The 27812-nt window shown below is 35.7% G+C and overlaps 1 protein-coding gene across 5 annotated transcripts in view; it reads right to left on the bottom strand.

Annotated features, from left to right (window-relative positions):
* The window catches only part of CNKSR2 (connector enhancer of kinase suppressor of Ras 2), a 284336-nt gene that overhangs the window by 166467 nt on the left and 90057 nt on the right, over positions 1-27812 (bottom strand). For all 5 annotated transcript variants that reach the window (XM_044235204.1, XM_044235203.1, XM_044235202.1 and 2 more), the window contains exon 4: positions 26120-26207. In XM_044235204.1, coding sequence (XP_044091139.1) covers positions 26120-26207 — 88 coding nt within the window. The remainder of the gene's footprint in view (positions 1-26119; positions 26208-27812) is intronic.

Here is a 27812-nt window from a genome sequence, read left to right on the forward strand (position 1 = left end):
GTAAAAGATGAGCTTGGATTGTACTGTGACACAGATAAGAAGAAGCTATTAAACTTTATAAGGTTTGATTTGGAAGGATTCAGCAGGATTCGGAAGTCAACATTAAGTGACTCTTACTGGCCAAAAATGGAGCAATTTAGGAAACTAAAAAAAATAATAGTTACAACGGATGGAAACAGTAAAGTACATATTAATTATTATACATATTAATACAGTTGATTAATCTTATATATACCAGATACATCCAAAACTATTCAGTAACAGTTGTATAATACTGCATATATTCAACATGGCCCCTGACTTAGAAAAAGCTCGAGTTAGGGAGATAAATAAGTTAAAATATGTAGAATGCCAAAGTCTTCATAAAGTTTAAGTTTCAATAACTTCACAAGCATGAAGGCCACAAAATATAGAAATCAATATGTGAAAGACCAATTATTTAAAATTTTATAATACCAATATATTTCTCATTAAAATCTAAGTGCCCACTGTATTGTGCTATATACTTGCTCAAGCCAAATTTCAAACTTTGTAAGCACATTCATCAGCTCCTGCTTCTCAGTGACCAGAAGGATTATATCTATACTCTGAGCTTTAAGATTATTCAAAGAATGAAATACAGATGCATACTTGACAGTTCTGACATGGCCAGTGAAGACAAAGTCTAAAAGAGATACATCAGGTGACTGAAGTGGACAAGGTTTTCCACCAGTCTAAAAAACTATCACAAATATCAAAATAAAAACTTATTACTGAAACAAACAAAACCAAATGACTATAAAATAAATTGGAATAATTAAATTTTGAAAGGATGTTTACATTATGTTTGTAGCATATTCACATATGTGGCTTTATTAAAGCTTAAATATGCACAAATAGATTTGGGACACTTGCAATTACTATAATAAAGGCAGGGTCATAGGGCTGGGGGAGCAGAGGAGGAAGCAACTAACTCTGCCTTAAAAAAATCAGGAAAGGTGACTTTTAAAAAAAAATATTTTATTTATTTATTTGACAGAGATTACAAGTAGGCAGAGAGGCAGGCAGAGAGAGAGGAGGAAGCAGGCTTCCCACTGAGCAGAGAACCCGATGCAGGGTTAGATTCCAGGACCCTGGGATCATGACCTGAGCCAAAGGCAGAGGCTTAATCTATTGAGCCACCCAGGTGCTCCAGGAAAGGTGACCTTTAACTGAGTCTTGGAAAAAGTAGGTTTTTAGGTAAAGAAAATATAGGCAGCACTACTGCAAAAGCAATAAAACTACCCTCAAACACTTCTAAGCTACTGCAATAATTTTCAGATTTTAGCTCTGTATACATGTAAGAATCACTTGCAAAGTGGGTTAAAATGCAGATTTCTGGGTTCAGCCCCAGATAAATGGACAGGGTAGACCTGGAGTGGGGGGCCCCATCATGATTTTGATGAAGATGGTATTTTGAAAGGCAATCTATATTATAGGATAAGATGTGATAGAAGAACACCAAAGCAAATGAAACCAAAAATGACCAAATATATAGAACCTGAAAGACCATAAACTGATTTGAAAATAGTATCTGCTGGCTCACTCAAGACAGTTCTCAACTCCTCGGAACTATCTGCTTTTGTTTCACATTCTCTCCGATTTATTGATTGACTTTTCCTTTTTTCCACCCAGTAAAATAATTTCTTTCTTCAACTGCTCATCACTTTGAATAACTGCTTCTATTTGTTTCTATCTCTACCTTCTTTCAGCCAGATGGGCCTGTTCATTATTGAAAGCCAAAGGCTTTCACAAAGGTTGGGACACAGCATAATAAAAACCAAACAGAACAAAACAATACAAAAAAGTATGTATTAGCCTGCTACTTTATGTTAGGGAGAAGAACAGAAATTAAATGACTGTGTTCTATTTACTTAAGCTATCATGTTAAGGAGTTCATTTTATTATGCTGAATATTTAAATAGCCATAGTTACCTTAGGGGATTCCTTTTATTAATAAGTTATTTTATTTCCATCAAGACACGAATTTAAAATACTGGCTTCTCAAGTGTGGGTTTTATTAAAACTTAGGGCCAAATATTTCCCCCCTAAAAATCATATCCCAAGTTTTAAAAAGAAAATAGCACCGAAAATGGAGAAATCCACATTTTTAAGGACCTATTCATGCTAAGAAAGGTACAACTCTGACGTTCTACTTATTTTTAGGTTAGGATTAAATTTAGATTTTTAAAAGTGGATTTAGAGCTATGCTGCTATATACTCCTAGGAATTCTCTTCAGTAGCTCATGCTCTGTCTCTTACTGTGCATGGAAAATGACACTTGCAATTTCTTCTTTATTCCTTTCCATATAATGCTTCTACAAACTATGTGATGCACATTTAAATGTATCAAATTCCTAACAAGACAACATTCATAAAGATAATGAGTGTTTCTTCAGTTTTGATCAATTTTTTCTTTTTGAGAAGGCTAAGTATGCACAGAAACCGTCCACCACAGATGAGTTATGTGCCCACACAGGATCATAATCAGTTATTGTTCTTGTGAAACAGGAGGCAACTGCCATATGGAGCCGCACACATAGAAACCCTTCTATCCTATGAGAGCTATCACTGATGTTCCCTACTTTGTCAACACATCTTAAGCATCCTGGGGTCATGATGTTCAGTAAACGTAATTATCTCTCATCAACTGTGTATTATAGTCATAGGAATAGCTCATTAACATTGAATACATAAAGAGAGCAAAGAAAAATAGTCTATGTTTCTAATGCTGCATACAATTATATTTCATGGAACTCTGGAACTATGAATGCTCTAAGTTTTCATATCTTTTTTGGTATATTATAGTATACATGTACATATAATATAAAACTATTGTTTTGTTTTGTTTTTGTTTTTGTTATTTTGAAAGACAGCATACCCGCAGGCAAAGGGGAAGGGCAGAGGAAGAGGGAGAAAGAGTATCAAGCAGGCTCCAGGCTCAGAGCCTGAGACAGGGCTCTCTCTCATGACCCTGAGATCAGGACCTGAGCCAAAATTGAGTCGGATGCTTAACTGACTGAGCCACCCAGGTGCCCCTAAAAAATATTGTTTTGCTTACATGTAATATTTAAATAATCCATCTATGCAAACCCTTAATAATGACACCTTCATACCAAATATTTCACATACTCAATTGTCAAGGTACCAAAATGTCTCCAATGCTTAAGTGATTAATTCATATGAGTTAGTGTTTATTTTATTCATTCACTCATTCATTTACTCAAGTCACAATTCCATTCACCAAAAATGGTTTCTGGGGCAACTTGTAAGTGCAATTCAATGTCAGGCACTATCAGGTAATCAAAGATAAATTAAACTTGGCCCTTGGCCATCATTCTTTAGTGGAGAAATTGATCAAATAATAATATAAGGTACATGACAAATGCTCACAGAAGATCTCATAAAGAGATAAATCCTAACTTGTTAATCTGGAATGACTTTCTGGAGGAGGTACTTTACTGACCTTAAATAGCTTTTGAATCTGGAAATTAGGGGTTCACAGGGAACAAACATTTCAGCTTGTGCAAACACAATGAACGAAGGCATGTTGAGAAGTAAGCACACCAGGCTAGGGCATACAATATGTGGAATGAATGCAACAGGAAAGAAAGTCTAGAAAATAACATGAGGTCATACTGTAGAGAGCTACCAATGCTAGGCTGGAGAAATTTTGTTTTGAAGGGAAAACAATTTTTATTTTTCGTGACAATCTATTTTGAAGCCCTGTTCAAGCAGGATAGCACTTTAATTGGTCAACTGATAATTTCTTGTGACTTTACTTTGGAAGGAGTTAAAGTCAGAGTAGTGCCATGGCTGGTGTTAAACAACAACATTAAAGTGGTGAGTGTGTGTGCTGCGGGCAAGGGGAAGAGAAGAGGAGTCCAAACTCTGTGATCCAGCTAACAACTCTAATAGCCATTTCTTCTTGTTCCTTTTCTCATGGTTTTGTTTGTTTGTTTGTTTTGTTTTTGTTCTACTTTCCCTTAGTTACAAGAGTAATTTACAGGTCATGTTTCAGAAAATGAATCTCTATAAATCTGTTTATCTTTCTAAATATACCAAGTAGACATTTCATCTCTGGGGAGGATAGAGGAGTGTGTACTTTACTCAGATTCAAGGAAGTGCTCAGAGATGTCTGAACATCAGAAGTATGTGGTCAAATATATGTTTTATGAAAAAAATGGGGAAGAAATTGTGGATTTGGAATGGAAGAAAACTGGAGGTAGCAAGATCAGTTAGTATGCTCTTTCAATAGAACTTGTAATATGTAATCCAATCTTGAACCGAGTTTATGATGGTGGAAAGCAAGTTGAGAAGAGGTGGCTGATATACATGTAGCCAAGAATAAGAACTGGGTGACTGATTCATCAGGCATAGAGGATGATGGGGAGAGGAAAGTTAAATATTACTCCAGGGTTCAAACCTGAGCAAATGGATGGATGGCTGAGTAGAAATGTTAGGAGAGACTCTGGGGGAAAATAAAATAATTATATTTTGGGCATGTGAAATTAGAGGTGGCTGAAAGATAGGACATTTTATACAAAGCTGTCCAGCAAGCAACTGAGTAAACTGAACTGGATGTAAAATAAAGCCAGACCTGTGAATATTTACACTGAAGTGACAGTTAAAGGCCCAAGAAAACAACAATAAATTCATTAAAAAAGAAAATGTATAGTGAGAAGATAGCAGAGGACAGAAGCTCAGACAATGCTTACATTGTCTGGGAATGCTTACATTGTCTAGGAAGGAAGGGTTAGTTGTGTGGCCAAGAGTAAGGAGTAGAAAGTTGTACTACAGAGACATATTTGTTAAAACTTATAGTGATAAGAGGATTATCATAATTATGTTCTATGTCTGTGCTGCTTGAAATTCAGTAGTTTTTATTTTTTTAAAGATTTTATTTATTTACTTAACAGACAGAGAGAGATCACAAGTAGGCAGAGAGGCAGGCAGAGAAAGGGGGGGAAGCAGGCTCCCGCCGAGCAGAGAGCCCAATGCAGGGCTCCATCCCAGGACCCTGAGATCATGACCTAAGCCAGAGACACAGGCTTAACCCACTGAGCCACACAGGCACCCCCCAATTTGGTAATTTTTAGACATATGTGGCTCCTGAGCAATTAAATTGTGCAAAGAAGGAACTGAATTTTTAGTTTTACTTAGTTTTAATTAATTTAAGTTTATATTTCAGTTGCTACATGCAGCTAGTGGTCACCATGCTAGCCAGAAGGTCAGGTCTAGAGAAATATACTACAGTCCTTCCAACAGTTATGAAATGGGAAGCCATTTAACAAGATTTTCAAACAAATAAAAATAAAGCAGCATCTGAAAAGAAAGACATGAAAGAGTTTAGTTTCCAGTTATTGACCAGATGCTTCACTTTTTTTTTTCCTCCCACAAGAGCTGATTCTGGTCTATTGTGACATCTACAGTAGCAGCATAGTACAATGAAAGCAGTTCTTTCTCTAGGATGATACACAGAAAAGAGCTATTAAAAGGAATTCGAAGTAGTCATCACCTAGCTTTGTAGGCACAGAGAAAGCAGTGCCAGGGGTAAAGGCTTTGCAATGGATGGAAGATAAAAGTCCAAACAAAATTTGGATGCATTGAAAGAGCAAAAGCTGACTGACTGCCCTGAGTGAAAAGAATGTCCATAGTGAATAGACAGTCATCGGTCTTCTTGAATGTGTTATCAAAATGTTACTGTTAAATTTCAGATCTATAAATATCCTTGGCAAACAAGGGAGGCAAAGGTATAACCAACCACTGCGCAAGTACCTCCTTGGCAATCCTTTCACCATTTTGGCTAGCTTGATGACCAAAAACTTGTTGGAGCAGTCTTCTTGCTATTGTTTTGGGAATGAGAAAAGAATTCATGAAGAATGGTATGAATCTTCGAGCACTGTATCAAAAACTAATGATGTATTTTATGGTGACTAACATAACACAATAAAAAAATAGAATGTAAAAAAAAAGAACCTAAACTTTTTTTTTAAAAAAAGATATTATTTATTTATCTATTTTAGAAAGAAAGAGCACATGAACAATGGGGCGAGAAGGAGAAGAGAGAGAGATTTTTTTTTAAAGTTTTTATTTATTTATGCGACAGAGAGAGAGATCACAAGTAGGCAGAGAGGCAGGCAGAGAGAGGAGGAAGCAAGCTCCCCACTGAGCAGAGAGCTCAATGTGGAGCTCGATCCCAGGACCCTGAGACCATGACCTGAGCCGAAGGCAGAGGCTTAACCCACTGAGCCACCCAGGCGCCCTGGGAGAGAGATTCTGAAGAAACTCTGTGCTGATGGCAGAGCCCACCTGAAGTGGGTCTTGATCTCAGGTCTTTGAGATCATAACCTGAGCTGAAACCAAGAGTCAGATGCTTAACTGACTGAGCCACCCAGGTGCCCCTCTTGAAATTTTCAAATGACCCATTTTGAAAAGAAATAGCTAAGATTTTTCATTGGGTTAAATACGGTATTGAGTTGTAACATACGAAGAGCAATAAACAAGGGATGGGAGGAGAATGTGAGTGGGCAGGACCTTAGTGGTCATCTGTAGTCTTTCCATCAGGGAACACAGCCATTTTCATCTGCACCTTGCATCATATTGCTCTTCAAAATTCTGTCTACTTCTCCCCCACTCTCTGAGAGGCCATCTAAAATGAAACCACATTTGGATTTAATATTTTTTTTGGATTTAATATTTTTTTAAAAGATTCATTTATTTATTTGAGAGAGAGGGAGAGAGAGCACGAACTGGGTGAGGGGCAGAGGGAGAAGGAGAGAAGCAGATTTTCCGCTGAGCTCGGAACTCACCATGGGCCTTGATCTCAAGACTCTGAGATCACAACCTGAGCAGAAATCAAAAGTCAGATGCGTAACTGACCCAGACACCCAGGTGTCCCTCCAGTCTGGCTTTAATCACTCTAGTCTTCACTTCACAACGAAAGACTACTGTCTCAGTAGTTGAATGCATATGGAAACTAATCTAGCATATAAAGACTTGGAAATGATGGCAGAGAAGTAAGGCTGATTGTTTTTTCAGCATCTTAATGGCTCTGTAATAAATCTAAAAACTACTCAGGCTAATCAAGATGGAGTGTCAAAAGGAATAAAAAGTAAAAATGTCAAGTTAAGGTATTAATGACCAGAAAACTCATTAGGGTGACTGTGATCCCTATAACTTTAATAGTTTTATTTTGACAACCTGAAGAAGCAGTGAGCTAATCCTCATCATGAGCTAAGTTTGTTTATTCTGCATGTATTGAGTCAAGGCCTAAATATTTTTAAAAAGATTTTATTTATTTATTTGACAGAGAGAGATACTGTGAGAGAGAGAACACAAGCAGGAGGAGTGGAAGAGGTAGAAGCAGGCTCCCTGCTGAGCAGGGAGCCCAATGTGGGGCTTGATCCCAGGACCCTGGTATCATGACCTGAGCTGAAGGCAGACACTCAACAACTGAGCGACCCAGGCGTCCCAAGACCTAAACATTTTTGAAAGGCCTATGTCCTATATTTTATGTTTCCACAGGTTATCTGTTAATCTTACTCTCTCCCATTAGATGGTCAGTATTTTCAAAGAACGAACTCAATTGTGTCTTAAATTTTCGAGTTTCTCTTTTCACTCTATAAGTATAGTCTCAATTTATCAGCTATGAGTATTTTATTCCATTGATTCTCTATTTTCACATTCTATAATAAACATTTCACATTGGCTTTAGAGATTAGGTACACAAATGAAACTTTTAAAGCCATTTAAAAAAAAATAAAATTTCTAATTGCCAAACTAGCACAGTACATTTAGTTTCTTTACACTCTAATTTTGTACCAAAATAGACTGAGTTCAGTTTTAAAATAATTTTAAAGATGAGCTTAGTTTTAAACTTTAATCTGCATGATCTCAGCAGATATTTACAACAAAAATAATTGGGCTTTCTCTGCATGCGTGAAGATTCATATTATGTAAAAGACATCAAGAATTTTTTATTCGTACAGTAAAGTTAACATTTCTTTATAACAAAAAGTCTCTCTAGCTTCCCAATGTTCAAGTTACTTACTGCAATGATCATCTAATATATCATAAGGGAAAGAATATCTATAGGGTCTAAGTGATGAAAGACACTTTTTCCCTTGTGACAAATTCAACTACGGAGCTCAAGCAAAGATAAATACTATGACCCCTCATAAATGAAAATATAAATTAAACATTACTTCATCAGTTCAAGATCATCCACTTGGCTGCCTGAAAAATGAATGCAAATTATGGTATATTTGAAACAAATTCCCAAGTATTAGTCTTAAAAATTCTTTTTTTTTAAAGATTTTATTTATTTTATTTGACAGAGAGAGAGATCACAAGTAGGCAGAGAGGCAGGCAGAGACAGAGGGGGAAGCAGGCTCCCTGCTGAGCAGAGGGCCCGATTCGGGGCTCAATCCCAGGACACTGAGATCATGACCTGAGCCGAAGGCAGCGGCTTAATCCACTAAGCCACCCAGGTGCCCCTAGTCTTAAAAATTCTTTAGTCCCTATATACTTATCCCTTTCATCTCTTTGTTAGACAAAATGGAAGCATTTCTTTTCAATATGTACATCTGAAAAGGTAATATTGATACCCAGGCACTCAATAAATATTTTTAGATCATTAATGATAATAATATACTTAAATCCTAATAAATACTAAATTGTTCAAGTAACAATACCAGCCTACATCTAGGTTTACTTTTGTACACCCTCAGAAATCATTATCATAAATAATGAGTATCCATTTAGGGTTTCCTAGTAGTAACACTGAGTGATTATAAGACAGAATTTTATGCTTTGAAAAATTTCAAGAGGTCTTCCCCTTCCTACAAAACCTATCACCAATATTGCAGTAGATTAGTTAAGATACTAAGAGACACCAATGCATAAGAATACACCATTGAGAAGAGAGAAGAAATTCTTTGAACTCAACTTTTACCAACATATTTTTTGAATATTTCAAAAAATTTCCACATAATTTAATTTTATGGTACTTTCCTTATGTTCAAATAAACAAGATTATTGTCCTTAAAATTCTGGTATAATGCTATACTGGAATTCTTTATATATTCATTGCTATACCAGACTTGTATTATGCTTTCTAAATATACGTTCCCTTCTTTTAAAGAAAGTATTAAACTTCCTATAGCTACTGAAGTCAGCCATTGCTGGATGACTTACTTTGTCCAAAGAAATGTGGGCAGATGTGCTTGTCCCATCTGCAGAAACATTAAGAAATAGTTCATAGTTATACCATGCTCTTTCCTTTCTGCTGTGATGACCAGCAATGTTCAAAAAGAGGCTACTCTAGGCTTTGAAGTGAGGAGAATGCGGAGTAGAGCTATAGTAATCCAGGCTGAATATGAAGCATGAGCACTGGACATGAGTGATATTAAAAGCACAAATATTTCTGGGTTATTTATTACTGCAGCATAATCTAGCTTAACTCGACTGATACAATCTTCTACCAGATAGAAGGGTTAAAGCTAGAACACATATGAAAATGAAGACGTAACCAATGCAGAGTTTAATGCAATAACTATTCCATGATTTTTTTTTAATGTAAGCTCTACACTCAATGGGGGGCTTGAACTTACAACCCTGAGATCAAGAGTCACAGGCTCTACCAACTTGAGCCAGACAGGAGCCCCCATTTTATAAATTTTACATGCTGTACTTCATTTCAGGAAATGTACTACTTTTCAGAAATGTTATGTCTTTCCTTACACAGTCAACCTCAGATTACACTCTTAACTTCATTAAAATCTAGTCTTTCACCATCTTGTGTTTGTATATCATTTTTTTCTCATTTTATTAGTCTTATCTATGCTCACTTGTCCTAATTACTTAATTCTGACCAGTTCTTCAAACATGCCAATATCAAGTATAATCTCAGTCCATTATTTCACTTGTGTTAGGACCCAATTTCATCTGAATTACCTGTCTGATGTTGGTTGTCATTCTGACCCAATCCAAGGGATCTGGGTTATTAAAAACTACTTTGTCAGTAAAGACAAATGCCTTAGAAAATTGGTGCCTGTAACTGGTAGCTCCCTGTATTTTTGGGGTATGCTTTAATCTTTTGTAAGTATGAAAAATTTGTTCCGCACTCTTGGTATTTATACCAAAGAGCAAATTAAAGCAGAGAAGAAACGCTGTAAGTATGAAAAATTTGTAATGATTTAATGATCATCTATGTAGGACGTAAGGATCCATAACATGCTGAAAATGTTATTATTTCTTATTTAATTAAGTTCCCAGCACATTAGTTTCTAACATTGATTTTTCCCTTATTATAAATGCATAATGACCATTTTCATTAATATCTTATGTTTGATATCCTAAAAAACATGTTTAACTAGGCTCCTCTATAAATGTGTCACCTCTGGGTTGATATCACCTATAAATAGTTGAACCTACTGATCCACAGTTCTCAGTCATTCAACCTATGGTAGAGTTTGGGGAATTTGCCTCTTAACAAGTTTCCCCAGGTGAATTATAGACCATGAATGAGGCTTTGAGAAAATACTATTCTTGAACCCATACATTTTCTTCTCACCTCATACTCCTCTCATTCTAAATCAGTTAATTATGAGCACACTGGTTATCAACTTTGGCTTCAGGTTAGGATCAATGGAGGCATCATTTAAAAACTACTCACGCCGGGGCACCTGGGTGGCTCAGTGGGTTAAAGCCTCTGCCTTCGGCTCGGGTCATGATCCCAGGGTCCTGGGATCGAGCCCCGCATCGGGCTCTCTGCTCAGCAGGGAGCCTGCTTCCCTTCCTCTCTCTCTGCCTGCCTCTCTGCTTGCTTGTGATCTCTGTCTGTCAAATAAATAAATAAAATCTTAAAAAAAAAACTACTCATGCCAAGCCTGACCATAAAGAGTCTAATTTAATAAGTCTCGTGGAGCACAGATATTAGGGCTTTTAAAAAGCTCCTTGTTTCATTCTAAGGAAAAGTCAAACATGAGGAGAAATGAGCAGAAAGTATTACAAACAATGTCAAAGCATGGATCTAAGTCCTGGCCATGTCACTTATTGGTGTCATTTTCCCTCTCTGAAATTCCATCTACTCACTTACAAAACTGAGATAATGACATCTGGTCTACCTACTTCACTGGGTTATTGTGAGGAAAAAAATCTGATTCTGATAACATGTTGTAAAAGCACTTGGCCAGTCTCAAAATAGCAGTGTTATTATTCCCTGACCATTAAACTTTGTATAGACATTTTGTTCTTCCAATAATTTTTAAATGTCATAAGGAATAGGGTTCATCTAGATAGGGTTTGAGGGAGGGGTACAAAAGTGGACAGAAGAGCCCAGAGCAGTATACTTCAATTCTAAAAGGCAGTTCAGTTGGGAGAGAAAGCAGGAAAATATTTCTGTAGACAGTTTAAATGTGAAGAAACAGAAAGCCTAGTGAGATTATTTTGTAGGGTAAGGAGGCCTGTGGAAGACAGTGAAACAGTAAAATGGAAATTAACAGTTATATTATTAGTAACTGCTGAAGAGCACAACTGTAGACATTTTAAAAGGCATTTTAAAATGCCGTTGGGGATGGCACTTAAACTGTAGCAAGATACATAAAATAGTTATAGAACCAGGACAAATAAAAGTATGTAATCAAACCTTTTCATTTTTCCTGCTTAGGTACTTTTATAACTCCTACTTTGGCACTGCACAGTCTCCACATTATATTCTATATTCCTTTACAGCTCAGGCTTCCAAATTTGGTATCAAATCAAAACTGGAATTTTAAAGCTACAAAAGCAATCCAAATGATACTGAGAAATGCACACATGGATTTGTTTGGGAAGGCTGAGCAAACTGGACAGTAATGGTAACCTTTTCTAACTCCAAAACTAGCCCTCTCCTCCTAGTCTCTGGTTCTCTCCACATGAACCTCTCCTTCCCTCCCCTCTTCTTTCCTCTTACCTTCTCTCTCTTCCCCAATTCACTAGCTCATTACCTGTTTCATGGAGGAGACTGGTACTATCACCACTGTTTCCTGCCTCCCCCACTCATCTTCCTGAAGTTGCAAGGGTTAGTAGGAGAAAGAATAGGAAGAAGCAGCCTTAAAATTTTAAGGACTAATTGTGTATTTGTAATAATGACAATAGACCTGGATTTCATCGTCTTTGAAGAGAATTTTTTTTTTCTTTTCGTGCTTAATTCTCTTTAGGTCTTCATCAGCATCACAGTGAGTTATAGCAGCTAAACCTACAATCTGTAGTCCTTTCTGGAGGGGAATCTTAAGGGGAAATGAGTCCTTTCATTCTTTCAACAAACATTTGTTTCCCAGGCACCAGAGACACAGAAATGCATGAGGCAGATACCCGCTTTCACTAAGTCTCACACAGCAATTTTTTTCTTAAATGGACTGGTATTACTTTTGATTTTATCTTTAAAAAGAATCATCATGGTATAAGACAAATGGTAACATATCAGGGACTCTCTCCTGAAGTTTATTTTATCACCTGTAGGGATAAGAATCATGTAACCCATCTTTTTTTAAAAAAATATTTTTATTTATTTATTTGGCAGACAGAGATCACAAGGAAGCAGAGAGGCAGACAGAGAGAGAGAGAGAGAGAGAGAAGTAGGTTCCCTGCTGAGCAGAGAGCCCGATGCGGGGCTTGATCCCAGGACCCTGGGATCATGACCTGAGCTGAAGGCAGAGGCTTTAACCCACTGAGCCACCCAGGCACCCATAATCCATCTTTCTAGATCTGCTTCCATGCACATAACATAGCACCAATTTTAATAGCCTCTTGAAAGATGAAATACATCATAAGACAGCATGGCAAACATATTGTAATTGAGAGAGTAGGAAGACAATGAAAGTATATTACATAAATAAGCAATAAAACTTTCAGAACAGGATGTAGTACATGTAATATATTTAAAATAGGCATGTATCCAAATGTCCATGGTCAGCAAAGTGAATAAATATGGAGTAGATACACAATTGAGTATTATATGTAGTGAATGAACTACATAAATGGACAAAACATGAATGAATTCAGAAACACAAATCAAGTGAAACAAGTAATATGCACAATGATACCATTTTTTACAAAGCTCAAAGACAACCATAACTAAATGGTATGTTTAAGAAAAATATATAAAACTATTTTAAAGAGGGGTGGCTTGTGGTGCAGTTGGCTAAGCCTCCAACTCTTGAATTCAGCTAAGGTCATGACCTCTGGGTTGGGAGACTGAGCCCTGCTCCAGGTTCACGCTCAATGCAGTGCCTGCTTGTCCCTCTTTCTGAGCTCCTCCCCCTCCCCTGCACACTTACTCTCTCTCTCTCCCTCTCCCTCTGTCTGTCTAAAATAAATACATGAATAAGATCTTTAAAAAATTATTTTAAGGGGAAAAAAAACCCAATAAACACCCTGAGAAGAGGTGGGGGTAATGAGATAGGAGAGGAGCACAAATGTAACTAAAACAATACTGGTAATGTTCTACTTATTAGATGACACATTCACGAGTATTTGATTGATTGTTATGCCTCATAACATATATATGACATGCATTCTCTTGCATATATATAAAGTATTACATAAATTTTAAAATATAATGCATGGAAGAAAACACAAGTCTGAGAAATATCATCCTGCCACGTGCCATGTAAAAGAATTGGGCTAGTACACCATACCTCCAGTTCTTCTGTTATTGCTGATGGTGATACTGTCTACATCTTTAAAAGTGTTCGGCAGGATGCTCATATATAATATAATATAGTCTAGGTTTTCAAAAAAATAAAGCTATGAAAACAATCTATTTCAGCATTCATTTTCATATAATATATGCAAATTTTAAAGTTTTTTTCATAAGTCAGACCAGTGTCAGAAAGCTGGAAGGATATTGTGATTATGTCCCAGTGTTCTAAATGGTGCTTTCCTAAAGTCTTAGCATGCTGTAATCTTATCACTCTTATTTACCTTTTCATCCTGAGCTTTCAGAAAATTTACAGCTACCAATAAATATTTTATATCAAGAATGAGGATGTCTCTGTGTGTATTTATATTTGTCAGTTATAAAACTGTATTCTAGGCCTTTTAAAAAGACACAGGCATACAAATATAATCTCAGTTTTGCAAATTCTATATATTTTTAGTTTTACATTTAGAGAAATTTAAAAAAAATACTGGTTTTGAGGGGTGCCTGGGAGGCTCAGTGGGTTAAAGCCTCTTCCTTCGGCTCAGGTCATGGTATCAGGGTCCTGGGATTGTGCCTTGCGTCAGCGGGGAGCCTGTTTCCTCCTCTCTCTCTGCCTGCCTCTCTGCCTACTTATGATCTCTGTCAAATAAATAAATAAATAAAATCTTAAAAAAAATACTGGTTTTGCTACTTCATGATCAAGTAAAACAGCTGAAGAAAACAAAGGATTAAGTATAATTACATTGAACTAAATATACTGTTTGTTTAAATACAAAGTAAAGAAACCAGAATCACCTTTTAATGTTTCCATCAACAAGTATGCTAAGTAATACAATCCGTAATGTTTAAAATTTACATATAAAACTTGTCCTGGTTTTCTGTCCGAAATGCCCCAGTTACAATCTCAAGAGCCCCAGTCTAATTTTCAGGTCACCTAGAATGTCTGATTCAGGAAGGTTTAAACACTAACCCTAATATAGCAAAAATAGTATTTAAAGTTGTGTCTGAGATGAATGAGAGGCTATCCTGGCTGGGCTTTTATAGGTTTTAATACTGACTACATGAACCATATAATACATACCATACCTACCCCAGTATAATTTATATCCCAACTTTAAAACTTCACATAGATTATAGATTTACTACTTGAATCTTAATATCCCTTTTACAACACACATTATGTAGGACTGAGTATTAGACACAGGCATTGTACTTTTATATGTTTTGAGTTCTCCATTTTCAATTCTAGGTATTGTGAATATGTGGATGGGATGGCAAGTCCACAGGTGATCAAAATTCACTCCTGTATTACATCAAAATATCTCCCAAAATATGAAGCACAGTCATCAGTTTGCATTAAAATCCAAAGAGCATTCCTAAATTAAATCAAAGTCCTTTTAAAAAAAAGCACTCATTCTAGAAATAGGTCTTTCTTCACTGGTACGCAATACTGAAAGTTATCAGAGCATCACTCCTTCTAATTTTTACAGAGTAAAAACTACCTGATTTCAGTTTCCAAGGGCTTTTTTGCTATATAAGATAATTAAAATGGCCATTTATTAAGCTCCCACTGAATGCCAGATTATGGGCTAGATCAATTTCTATTACTCACAACAACCCTACCATAATCCAATGAGATATGACCCATTTTTACAAAAAAAACAAAATGTATCAGAAATGTGAAGCAATTTGTTAAAGTTCATACACGGTATCGAAAAGAAGAGCTAAGATAATGAACTCAGCTATACTTTATATCAAAGCTCACTACACTATTTTGCCATAAAATAGAAGACTAAATGATATAAAATGTCAACCAAGGGGTGCCTGGGTGTCTTGGTTGGTTAAGTGTCCAACTCTTGATCTCAGCCCAGGTCTTCATTATGAGTTCAAGACTCGTGTTGAGCTCCACACTGGGTGAGTATTTTTCTTAAAAAAATAAGTAAGTAAATAAAATAAACTGAAATAAAATAAAATAAAAATAAAATAAAAATGTCAATCAAGAAGGTAAAGCAGGTACTGTTCATACAGATAAAGTATAATGAAGCAAAATATAATAGCTATTGTTGGAAAATTTATAGGCCAAATTTCCTTCCATAATTTTTTAATAAAATTTATTTATTATTTTTAAAGATTTTATAGGGAGATAATGAGAGAGAGCATGAGTGAGGAAGAGAGGGAGAAATGGGCTCCCAATGAGCAGGGAACCCATTGTGGGGCTCGATCCCTGGACCCTGGGATCATGATCTGAGCCGAAAGCAGATACTTAACCAACTGAGCCACCCAGGCACCCCAATCTTTAATGAAATTTTAAAAATCACTTCTAGGCTATTTATTTTTACAAAATTATGCAATATTTATTTTTAATTTTTATGTTTTTTAGTATTCACAAATATATGTTCTAAGAATTTAAACCACAAATACCAATTCAATAAGTCCTAAAAAAGCTCTTCTTTTCTCTTAAGTATTTATCTTGAGTAAATAACAACTGGCTTAAAATAGATTAGACTCAGGTAGGAATACATTTTAAAAAGGGAAATACACTTAATATATTCATTTATATATTTATTTAAAAATGCATATTTAGAAAATACTTTGTAAATAATTTACTTTCGCTGATTTGTATTTAAAATAGTGTAAAGGTAAGAAAAGAGATTAGAAAACATATATACATAATCTAGACTGAGTTGTCCATCAGAAATAAATACTTCCGGGGCACGTGGGTGGCTCAGTGGGTTAAGCCTCTGCCTTTGGCCCAGGTCGTGATCTCAGGTTCCTGGGATCCAGCCCCGCATTGGGCTCTCTGCTCAGCAGGGAGCCTGCTTCCCCCTCTCTCTCTCTGCTTGCCTGTCTGCCTGCTTGCGAACTCTCTCTCTCTCTCTCTCTCTCTCTCTCTGTGTCAAATAAATAAAGAAATTCTTTTAAAAAAAAAAAAGAAATAAATACTTTCAATATTGATGTCTGAAGAACATTTTTTCCATTTCCATTTTCTTGAATAAAGTTTGAAAAATAAAATAACACTGGTCAGATTGGCTATTATCAAGAAGACAAAAAGTAACAAGTGTTGGTAAGGATAGGAAGAAAAGGGAACACTCCTTCACTTTTGGTGGGAATGTAAATTGATGTCACCACTATGGAAAACACTGGAGGTTCCTCAAAAAATTATAAAAAGAATTACCATATGACCTAGCAATTCCACTTCTGGGTATTTATCCAAAGAAAATGGTAATACCACCCTTCAAAGAGATACATGTTCATTGCATCATTATTTACAATAGCTAAGATAAGGAAGAAAACTAAGTGTCTATCCCCAGAGGAGTAGATAAAGATGTTGTGTATATATATATATAATGGAGTACTACTCAGCCATAAAAAAGAATGAACTCTTGTCATGTGCAACAAGATGGATTGACCTAGGGGGCATTATGCTAAGTGAAATAAGTCAGGGAGAGAAAGACAAATTCTGTATGATTTCTCTTACATGTGGAATCTAAAAAAGCAACAAGCAAACAAACAAAACAAAACAGAAACAGACTCATAGACAGAAGAAACAAACTGCTGGTTACCGGAGGGCAAAGTCAGGAAGACAAGCAAAATAAGTAAAGGGGATTAAGAGGTACAAACTTGCAGTTATTAAAAAAAAGTAATTCATGGGGATATAATTTACAGCATAGGAAATATAGTCAGTAATACTGTAATAACTTTGAATGGTGAGACAGCAACTAGACTTATTGTGAAATTCATCATGTATAGAAATACCAAATCACTATGTTGTATATTTGAAACTAATATGATATTTTATGTCAGTTATACTTCAATTTTAAAAATAATAAAAATAACAAGTTTAGAAAATAAAAGAAATAAAATACATCTGATGAGTAAATGTACAATAAAATGGAACAAATGAATTGTAGAAAAGTCATACTCACAATTTAAATACAGATATTTATTGTAGGAAAGCTCAAAGCAATAGCACAGGTTTTTCTGGTGCTTAGGCTGGGATGTCTGTAAATATATTTTTTTAAGATTTTATGTGTTTATTTGACAGAGAGAAATCACAAGTAGATGGAGAGGCAGGCAGAGAGAGAGAGAGAAGCAGGCTCCCTGCTGAGCAGAGAGCCCAATGCGGGACTCGATCCCAGGACCCTGAGATCATGACCTGAGCTGAAGGCAGCGGCTTAACCCACTGAGCCACCCAGGCGCCCCTCTGTAAATATTTTTTTATAGTTTATTATATTTTAAAAGATTCATGAATATTGCCACTTTATAAACTTTTTTTTAAAAAAAAACAAGTCTTAAAGAATACAAAAAGCTAATTCAAAAAGATATATGTAACCCTATGTTTATTTCAGCATTGTTTACAATAGCCAAAATATAGAAGCAGACCAATGGTCCATCGATAGATGAATGGATAAACACACATACAATGCAATATTACTTAGCCATAAATATGGCTGAAGTCTTGCCATTTGCAACAACATGGATAAATCTAGAGGATATAATGCTAAGTAAAATAAGTCAGTCAGAAAAAGACAAATACCATATTATTTCACTAATACATAGAATTTAAGAAAACAAAATGAACACACAAAAAAGGATACAAATAGACACTTAAACAGAGAACAAACTGGTGGTTACCAGGGGGAGATGGTTGGGGGGAATGGGTAAAATAGGTGATGGGCAGTAAGAGTATAGTTAGCATGATGAACACTGAGTAATATATAGAATTGTTGGATTATTATATTGTACATCTGAAAATAATGTAACACTGTATATTAATTACAATGGAATTTTTAATAAGTCCTAATATGAATAATGTGGTAAATTTAAAAAATGGCATAAAACTAAACATGAAAGAAAATAAGCAAAATGATGACAAGAATTTTCTTTGAGTGGAAGGATTATAAGCAATTTTTTTTCTTTTCAAAACTTCAAATTTTTCCATAAAGCATATATTACTTCTGTAATTTTTAAAGATATAGGAAAAAACCATACTATAAGATGTACTATATATAAGCCTTTATATTGATGGCATAAAACATCAATGGAATGAATGCAAGCAAAGATCATAAGAACTCAACCTCTAAATGAAATTTCAGTTCTTGATGATGATTCAGTTAAGATTTTTTGAACAGTACATGCTATTTTTTAAACTTTGAAGGATGGAGAAGGAAAGTGTTGACTAAGCAGTAGGTAACAATTACACACTTAAAATAGGACCTTTTAAAGAAAGGTTTCTAGAATTTCCTTTTTTTTTTTGCATTTGCATTCACGAGTTAATTTAAACAATCTCATGTGAAAGACTACTGATTTTTCTATTTTTTAACCCAACGTTCATCTGGGAATGGTAATCTAAAGTAATGTTTCAAACACTATTCAAAAAGCCAGTGATATCCGTGCTCGCTTCGGCAGCACATATACAAAAAGCCAGTGATATCCAAGGACTGAGAAAATGAATCTAAAAAGGTTGAAAACTGAGCAAGCCCATAAGAAAACAGCAAGACATTTTAATATACACAATTTAGAGGAGACATTTCAGGTAAAAGTAAATTACCAGAACCTGGTATACAACATTTCAAAATCTGATCAATAGTGTTTCACAACCTGTTGAAATTTTTCTCTCAGCATGTGACCAGATTTCACTGTAGATGCAGCTAAAGAAAACGAACACCAAATGCAGAAAAAAGAAATCTGTATATTCACTATTTAAAACAAAGTTGTTATTCTAATTCTTTTTATCAAGTCTCTATTTCTCACCCATTCTATAAATATTACTTTCCTTTTGTTTTGTACTGTACTTCACATTTGTGAACCATTTTTAGTCTAATTGGATTCTCACAACAGAATTACTTCTGTTTATAGATGGCACAAGCAAATGCACACTGGTTTGTCATAGAGCAATAGGGCTAAGCCTCAAGTCTCCCAGTATTCACGATCTCTACCTTTGGTCCTTTGCTTCAAGTATTCTGAATTCCACCAAAACTTATAATAATTTTTGATAGAGCTGCTACCTGTTAGGGCAGGCATCATAGAAATTATTTCAATATTGACAAGAAGTAAATGGGTGCTGGGGCACCTGGGTGGCTCAGTCAGTTAAGAACCTGCCTTTGGCTCAGGTCATGATCCTGGGGTCCTGGGATTGAGTCCTGTGCCTTGGGGACTGCTCAGTGGGGAGTCTCTCTGCCTCCCCGTGCCCTTGTGACTTGCACTTGGCCTCTCTCTTTCTCTCACCCACTCTCTTTCTCTCTCAAATAAATAAGTAAGTAAGTGCATGGTACCTGTCTCATTTTCCTGATTCTGTTTCTGACAGTGCTCTAAATGAAGCTTTGGTTCTCTGAAAATTCTTTCCATTTACGATTTTAAAACTAGTTTCCCCTTTTGCTCAAATGTGTTATTACAACCAACCTTATGTGGAAAGGAAAGTGTTGAGGGAGGGTTCTTTTTAAAAGACTTTAAATATAATTATCTGAACTCATCACAACTATAAATAATTAAAACAAATATAGTAGATTAAATCAATTCCTCCAAACAGAGCTTGTTAAAGAAATTTATAGTCTCTTTCTCCTCTAATGTTAGCACCACTTTAAATATAGGTAGCCAATATCAAGAGGCATTTTCCACTTACTTCATAGTACCACCCCTTTGTGTTAAGAAGGGGAAAAAAGCTATTTGTGACAGTTTATTTTTAGATATTGATCATCTCTTCTTGCTGCAAAGGGAATAAAAATAATTAAAGTTGAGTGAAAAATAATTTGAAGTACAGCATATTTCAAAGCGTAACTATCATCATAACTGTTCAGATGAGATTTCTTGAAAGCCTGGTAATAAATGCATGCCCTAGATATTTTTTTTTAAGTCTACACTTTGCTTATTCTGATTGGCCTCTTTTACTGGTAGCTTAAGTTTAATTCCTGTCTTCTGATACTGCGTACAATTCCAAATGAATGCAGTGATTAGTGTGTATACAATGGCTGAATGAGATCATTAGATGGACACTGACTGTAAACTGTATCATTTATTTTAAAATATAGTAAGTAGGGGCACCTGGGGGGCTCAGTCATTAAGTGTCTGCCTTTGGCTCAGGCTATGATGCCAGTGTGCTCAGATTGGCCAACGTTAGGCTCCCTGCTCAGTGGGAATGCTGCATCTCTCTCTCCCACTCCCCCCGCTTGTGTTCCCTCTCTCACTCTTTCTCTTTGTCAAATAAATAAACAAATAAAAATCTAAAAAAATACAGTAAGTAATTGTCTATGCTGTGCTCATTTATCAAAGTATTACTTTAATATATATAGCATTCATTTTTTTCTGACAGCTCAAATTCATTTTAGAAAATATAGAAAATAGAGGGTATGGAGAGGGTGGTTGCATTATGGACATTGGGGAAGGTATGTGCTATGGTGAGTGCTGTGAAGTGTGTAAGACTGATGATTCACAGACCTGTACCCCTGGGGCAAATAATACATTACATGTTAATAAAGATAATTAAAACAAAAGAAAATACAGAAAATAAAAGAAAGTAATCTAAATGAAAATCCCTCATAATTTAATTTTCAGGAAACAACACTTACTTTTTAAAAAGATTTTATTTATTTATTTGAGAGAGAGAGAGACAGAGACAAAGATAACAACAGAGAGCACCAGTGGGGAGGAGAGGGAGAATCACACTTCCTGCTGAGCAGGGAGCCGGATGTGGGCTTGATTCCAGGACCCTAGGATCATGATCTGAGCGTGAGGCAGATGCTTAGCCAACTGAGCCACCCAGGTACCCCAATAAACTCCTATTTTATTTCATTATTTTATCCATCAACATCATTCCTATTGTTACGATAGGTAGTAACAGACAAGAGCCCAGAAAAACCCAGTCAAAGATATGACATCATGTAACAGTAGAAAAATAAGAGATTATTTAAGAGATGATTTATAAACACTAATATATCATGCTTATAATTAGTTTTCCTCTAAAAGACATGTCCTGTTAGTAGTCTATATTTGCATTGTGTTTCAGAAGTTTTGTTCACTTTCATTCTAGCATTAGAAAGTGGTTATGAGGATCTATTCTCTTATTTTAAATCATGAATAAACTAAGATGTAAAGTGATGGCTATCTCTGGATATCTCTGGGGTTCTTTATATAACTAGCAGAGATAGAACTAAAGTAGATGAAATAAAATGAGTAACACTTCAAGCATTTAATTCCAACTTTTTCTTGGAAGAGTACAAATGAGCATGTGCTAGCCATAGGTGACAACTGGGTCTCAGGTCAATTTATTTTAACAAGGATGTAATTGGCACCTACTATATATGAAAATGAACAAGACAACATTCTTGTCTTCAAGGAGTTCATAATCTAACAGAAGTGAGACAATTATTATTCATAGCAGACTATAACTGCTACAGGTGAGATATGAAATGCTACGTAAAGTAAGATCAAGGGATTTCTACATTTGCCCACATAACAAAGAATTATAGCTAATAAGTCAACAAAGAAGGCAAAATATAGTAACAAAATGTAATTAATAAAAAGGCACACAGAAAAAAACAAAGAACAAAGAATAGATGGGAAACATAAAAGACAAACAGCAAGGTAGTATATTTGATCCCAACTGAATAAATAGTAACATTAAATATAAATGGTCTAAGTAGGAAGAAGGTACAAAGAGTTGTGGGAAATAGTAACAGTTTCATGAATAAGGCACTTCCTAGAATCTTTAAAGAATAGAACATAATTCTACCAGGCTGAGATAAGAAAATATATGGAGCATGTCCTAAGGAGATCCCACACCCTAGAAAGATGAGACCACAAAATCTATTTTACACAATAACTCATCTACATGAACTGGACTATGATTAAAATATATGGGAGTGCTGGAAGATAAAACTGAAATTATGGTAGGACCCTACCTGGAATCCCCATGAATTCCAAAGAAAAGAGTTTCTAATCAATTTGGAAATCAGAAGAAAATTACTAAAAATAACAAAATTAAAGCTAGGCTTTGGGATGACCATATGACAATGATACATTCTATACTTATAAGTAATTTAAATCAAGATGTCATGAAAATATGTTTTGTTAAGGGAAACTGGTATCTTAACATTTCCTTTAAGGTACAACAGAATAGGGGCACCTGAATGGCTCAGTCAGTTAAGCGTCTGCCTTTGGCTCAGGTCATGGTCTCAAGGTCTTGGGATCAAGTCCTGAGTCTGGCTCCCTGATCTGTGGGGAGTCTGTCCCTGTGCTTGCTCTCTCTCTCTCAAATAAATAAATAAAATCTTTTTTAAAAAGGTACAACAGAGAAGACCTAGTTAAAATAGATGATATAAGATATCTAGTCAGGTGCATGTTGGGATGGCAAGGCAAGAACCAAAACCAGCTAGGTACAGAGGTTTTTGTTCAGAAGCATCTTAAAGGTGACACATGGAACAGGACATGTCATGGGAAAATGAGAGCGAGTTAGAAGGAACTGTGACATATATTACAAGCTGCTGAACTTCAAAAAATAGAAACAGGTAGTGTTAGAGCAACATGACCTATGAAGGGCAAGGCATCTTCTTTAGAACAGAGTGTACAGTGGGTGGAGAGTACAGAAGGTCCTACATCTGAGCGTATTTGGAGTATTTCAATTATTTGGAATATTTTCAGTAATTCTGTATGTGGTAAAGTCAGAATGTACACACAGTTCAACTTGTGAAAACATCTCTCTCTACTCTACCTAATGTTTCCTGACCTGTAAAGAGAAAGACTTAAACCCATTAATTCCTTGAAGCAGATTCCTAAGGAGAATGTCAGGCCACACAGTACAAGCTGTTAGAGGTCCTGCTGAGAGCATAAACAGCCTCTGAGGGCAGTATCAGAATGGCATATGTTTATTGTGAAGTAGTTGTCAATAGCAGATATTCATACATTCTGGACACAAAAGCTGAACCACTTGTCACCTGGATAGTAGATTCTTAAAATAGCAGACTGGGTAGGAGTTGGTTGGTCATATCTGACATTAACCACACTTTCAACACCGGACAATCTCTCTACAAAAGATCTTAATTCACTGAAAATAATTTTAGACCTTCTTCTCAATGTAACATTTGAAGGTTAGAAAAGGTATGCTCTGGAACCTGTAAGTCCTAAACAGAGAAAACTCTCCATTTATGATCTCACTCTATACTTAACTAAAGCTAATTTTTTTTCAAGATCACTTTGTTGATCCCCTTTTGATATGGGAAAACATTCTGTATTAATCAAGCGAAAATGAATACACCTGAGTACTCTTTGTCAAGAAAACAACATAATTGTCATTTAGATTTGCACTCTCAGTTTATAAAGCAACAGAGAGTCATCCAATTACTCAAAAGCAAACTTTAAATAGGGTATTCAGGTCCAGATGTTTGGAGGAGAGGAAAAAACTGAAAAACACCACTTTCTGTCATAATTATGCTTGGAAATGAAGTTATCTTGCAAGCTGATATCAGATGGATTACATTCTCATAGAACTGACAATAAGTAGAAGTTACTCATGTATAAAAAGTTAAAAAATATATATTTTTAATCCTCACACTTAATTCTATCTTCTATCAATTGTTTTCGGTCTCATGTATAAATAAAAAGCTTACAAAACAAATAAAATACAGTTATCACAGATCTGGATATGGGGCACTTAGTAATTCTTATTTTATTAGGATTGCTTAATACAGATCGCTACTGAGCACATACCTATATTAAAAGGCTATGCAAGATTATCATACAAATACTGTGTAATATATATCCCTAAATCATAGAGAATTTCTAATAATCTGTTATCCATACCTCAGATCTTTGGTTTAGTTTAATGCCTTTAAAAGAAACAGTGTTGTAGAAAATACATTTTTAAGAAGTGTCATTGATAATAAAGAACTATAAGAAAAATAACCCATAGATTATATTAATGCTTTTACTCCTGGGCCCTAGAACAATGTAGGAAAACCAGAATCACCTGAAAAACTAGCAAACATGCAGATTCCTGGGAACTTACCACAGTACATTTCGGATGTATGCCAAGTATCTGAATTTCTAACAGGTTTTCATGGGATGATAATGCTGCTCATCTGCAGACCCCCCTGGCCCAGCACTGCCCTAGAACACCGTCAGCTAAAGATGGCCTATGGGCCAAATTCACCCTGTAGCATTTTTTTTTTCAAAACATGTTTTACAGACACTTAACCACCCCCATCCATTCACGCATTGTCTCTGGCTCCTTTTGGTCTACCACAGAGTTGAGTAGTTGCAACACACCCTGATAGCCTGCACTACACAGCCTATAAAACCTTAAATCCTCAGTATCTGATTCTTTTAGAAAAGGTATGTTGACCCTTGTCCTAAAATGCCACTCTCTCCCCATTATCCAGTTGGGATTTTTGAAATTCAGAAGTTAAATTTACTGCTATCAAATGTAAAGACATGCAGTGAGACTGTTCATATATCTCAAAGCTCATAAAAACGTTCACAATCTCCACGCATGTCTCTGAGTAACCACGAGTTGCTTTCTCACTGCCATGATAGAATCCTGATGAATGTCCGATGTGCTCCACAATTAAAAGTCATGAACTTACTCTTCTTCCTATAATTATCCCTGGTAATAAAGGACAAGGAGTAGAAGAATAAATCATCAGCATCCCCAGTAATCTTCTGTATCATCTTATTTTCTCGTCTGCTTTCTTTCTGCATCACTGGATAGGTTAACAAATGCTGGGTCCTGAGAACACAGTGGCAACAGGCTACCACCGGGGCTTAAGCAGCATGTTAACAGTGGGCTTCAGACTTCACAGATGTGTTTTATTATTAACTTTAATTAAATATTGTAAAATATGTACTAGTCAATTTACCACCATAATGTTTCTTTATACCTTGTCCTAAACTTGATTCAAACACTTATATTAGCTGCAGCACTCCTGAAGGCATTTGATTTGGGGATCCCTGGGTTGGATAATATTTAAAGTAAAAAACCAGGATATGTAAATAGATCACTGTTAAAAGCTGTTATGTATATTTTCTCATATGTGCAATATAAAAGTGAAACTAATAGTTGTAGTAATAAAGAACAGTGCCTTAGAGCAAAAGTTTTAGACTGTTATCTAAATGGGGCAATTTCATTTTGTGAAAGGAAGTACAACCCTTCCCACTAAAACGTGAGACTACCACACCTACAACCCAACAGTGATTTCTCTAGAGGTTCACTTTACTTTTTTCCATCTGCTAAATAAAAAGCTTGCTTCTTGAGCTACATGAATAGTTTCTCAAATCATATATTGTTTATTTAGAACCATTTGTCTTAGAGTAAGAAACTCCCAAACCAGTATCTTATAAACTATTGGTAAAAAGGAATCCTTTGCATTGTTAGAGTATGAAATAGATAATAAATTAACAGAAAGAAATGTTATCAGCTAATACCTGTTGCACTATTGTTGTCAGTTCCAAGCAGAGCTGTATGACATTATTCCTTGTAACTGAGTAGTCTGTGACAGCAGCAAATGGTGACCTATAAAGGGAAAAGGAAAATTGTGATTAATAGGAACAGATTTTGGGGCACCTGTGTGGCTCAGTCATTAAGAGTCTGCCTTTGGTTCAGGTCATGATCCCAGGGGGGGATCGAGCCCCACATCAGGCTCCCTGCTTGGTGGGAAGCTTGCTCCTCTCTCTCCCATTCCCCCTGCTTGTTTTCCCTCTCTCACCGTGTCTCTCTGTCAAATAAATAAATAAAATCTTTAAAAAAAAATAGGAACAGGTTTTGAAAGTCCCCAAATGCAGCAGCCTTAAGTCAAGATCTTGAATGATAGGAAATGAGTTGTTCTAAAGTTCACATAGTGACAAAAAGTATTCGGATTTTAGAAAAAAATTTTATTCCATATTTTAGATAAAAATTCAGAAATTTTATTTTTAAAAATTATTTTATTTATTTTTAATTCAGAAATTAGAAGGGAAGTAAATTCAAGAAACATAATGCTTACTTTTCTTTTTTTTCTCTAAAAATTTATTTATTTATTTTAGAGAAAGAAAGAGTATGTGGCAAGGAGGGGCAGAGCGACAGAGAGAATCTCAAGCAGACTGACTCAGGGCTTGATCTCACAACCCAGAGATCTTGACCTAAGCAGAAACCAAGACTTGGAAGCATAACTGACTGCACCATCGAGGCACCCCAAGAAACATAATGTTTGCTTTTCATCAAATTTCTTTTTTTAGTTTGTAATATTTATTGGTTCTTTGGTACCTATAAGGTCTCTTCACTACACCTAAAATAAAACAAATGAAGGAGTACTTTAAACAAAGACAGTATTTTAGTTTATTTTCAAGTGAAGATTCTGAATATAGTATCTTCTTGAAACATTCATGATTCAGAGCTAGTAATGAGAGCCAACACTTACTGAGGACTTATTATGTGCCAGGTACTCTTGTAAATGCTTTACATGTAATAAATTATTTTCACAAAGCTTCTATGTAGTAGGCACCACTATTATTCCCATTAAACATATGAGAACACTGAGATACAAAAAGGTTAAGTGGCAGCTAGTAAGTGGGAGGAGCTGGTATTCAAACCAAGGAAGTCTGAACCCACATTCCACAGAGTTAAACACTAATATACATACTGCCTCTATGAACTTACTTTCTAAGTTTTATCTTGTACTAAACCAATTATTAATGTCACTTCACATCCTTTGTTCAAATAATGTGGTAAACAAATAATAAATATATTCCGTATAAGGTTTATATTTGCAAGGTTGTCAGAGACAAATAGCAGCAGTCTTTCTTACCAAGTGTTTTGCCACCAAAAGAATTCATAGTGACTTTCCATTACTTCTTATCCACTCTCACCTGTGAATGCCATTCAGGTTTTTTTTTTTTTTTAATTTCTTTTCAGCCTAACAGTTTTCATTGTTTTTGCACCACACTCAGTGCTCCATTCAATACATGCCCTCCATAATACCCACCACCTGGCTCCCCCAACCTCCACCCCCCCCCACCCCGCCCCTTCAAAACCCTCAGGTTGTTTTTCAGAGTCCATAGTCTCTTATGGTTCACCTCCCCTTCCAATTTCCCTCAACTCTGTTGGTGGGAATGCAAATTGGTGCAGCCACTTTGGAGAACA

This window comes from Neovison vison, chromosome X (assembly GCF_020171115.1).
Source record: "Neovison vison isolate M4711 chromosome X, ASM_NN_V1, whole genome shotgun sequence".
In the NCBI taxonomy this organism is placed as follows: domain Eukaryota; kingdom Metazoa; phylum Chordata; class Mammalia; order Carnivora; family Mustelidae; genus Neogale; species Neogale vison.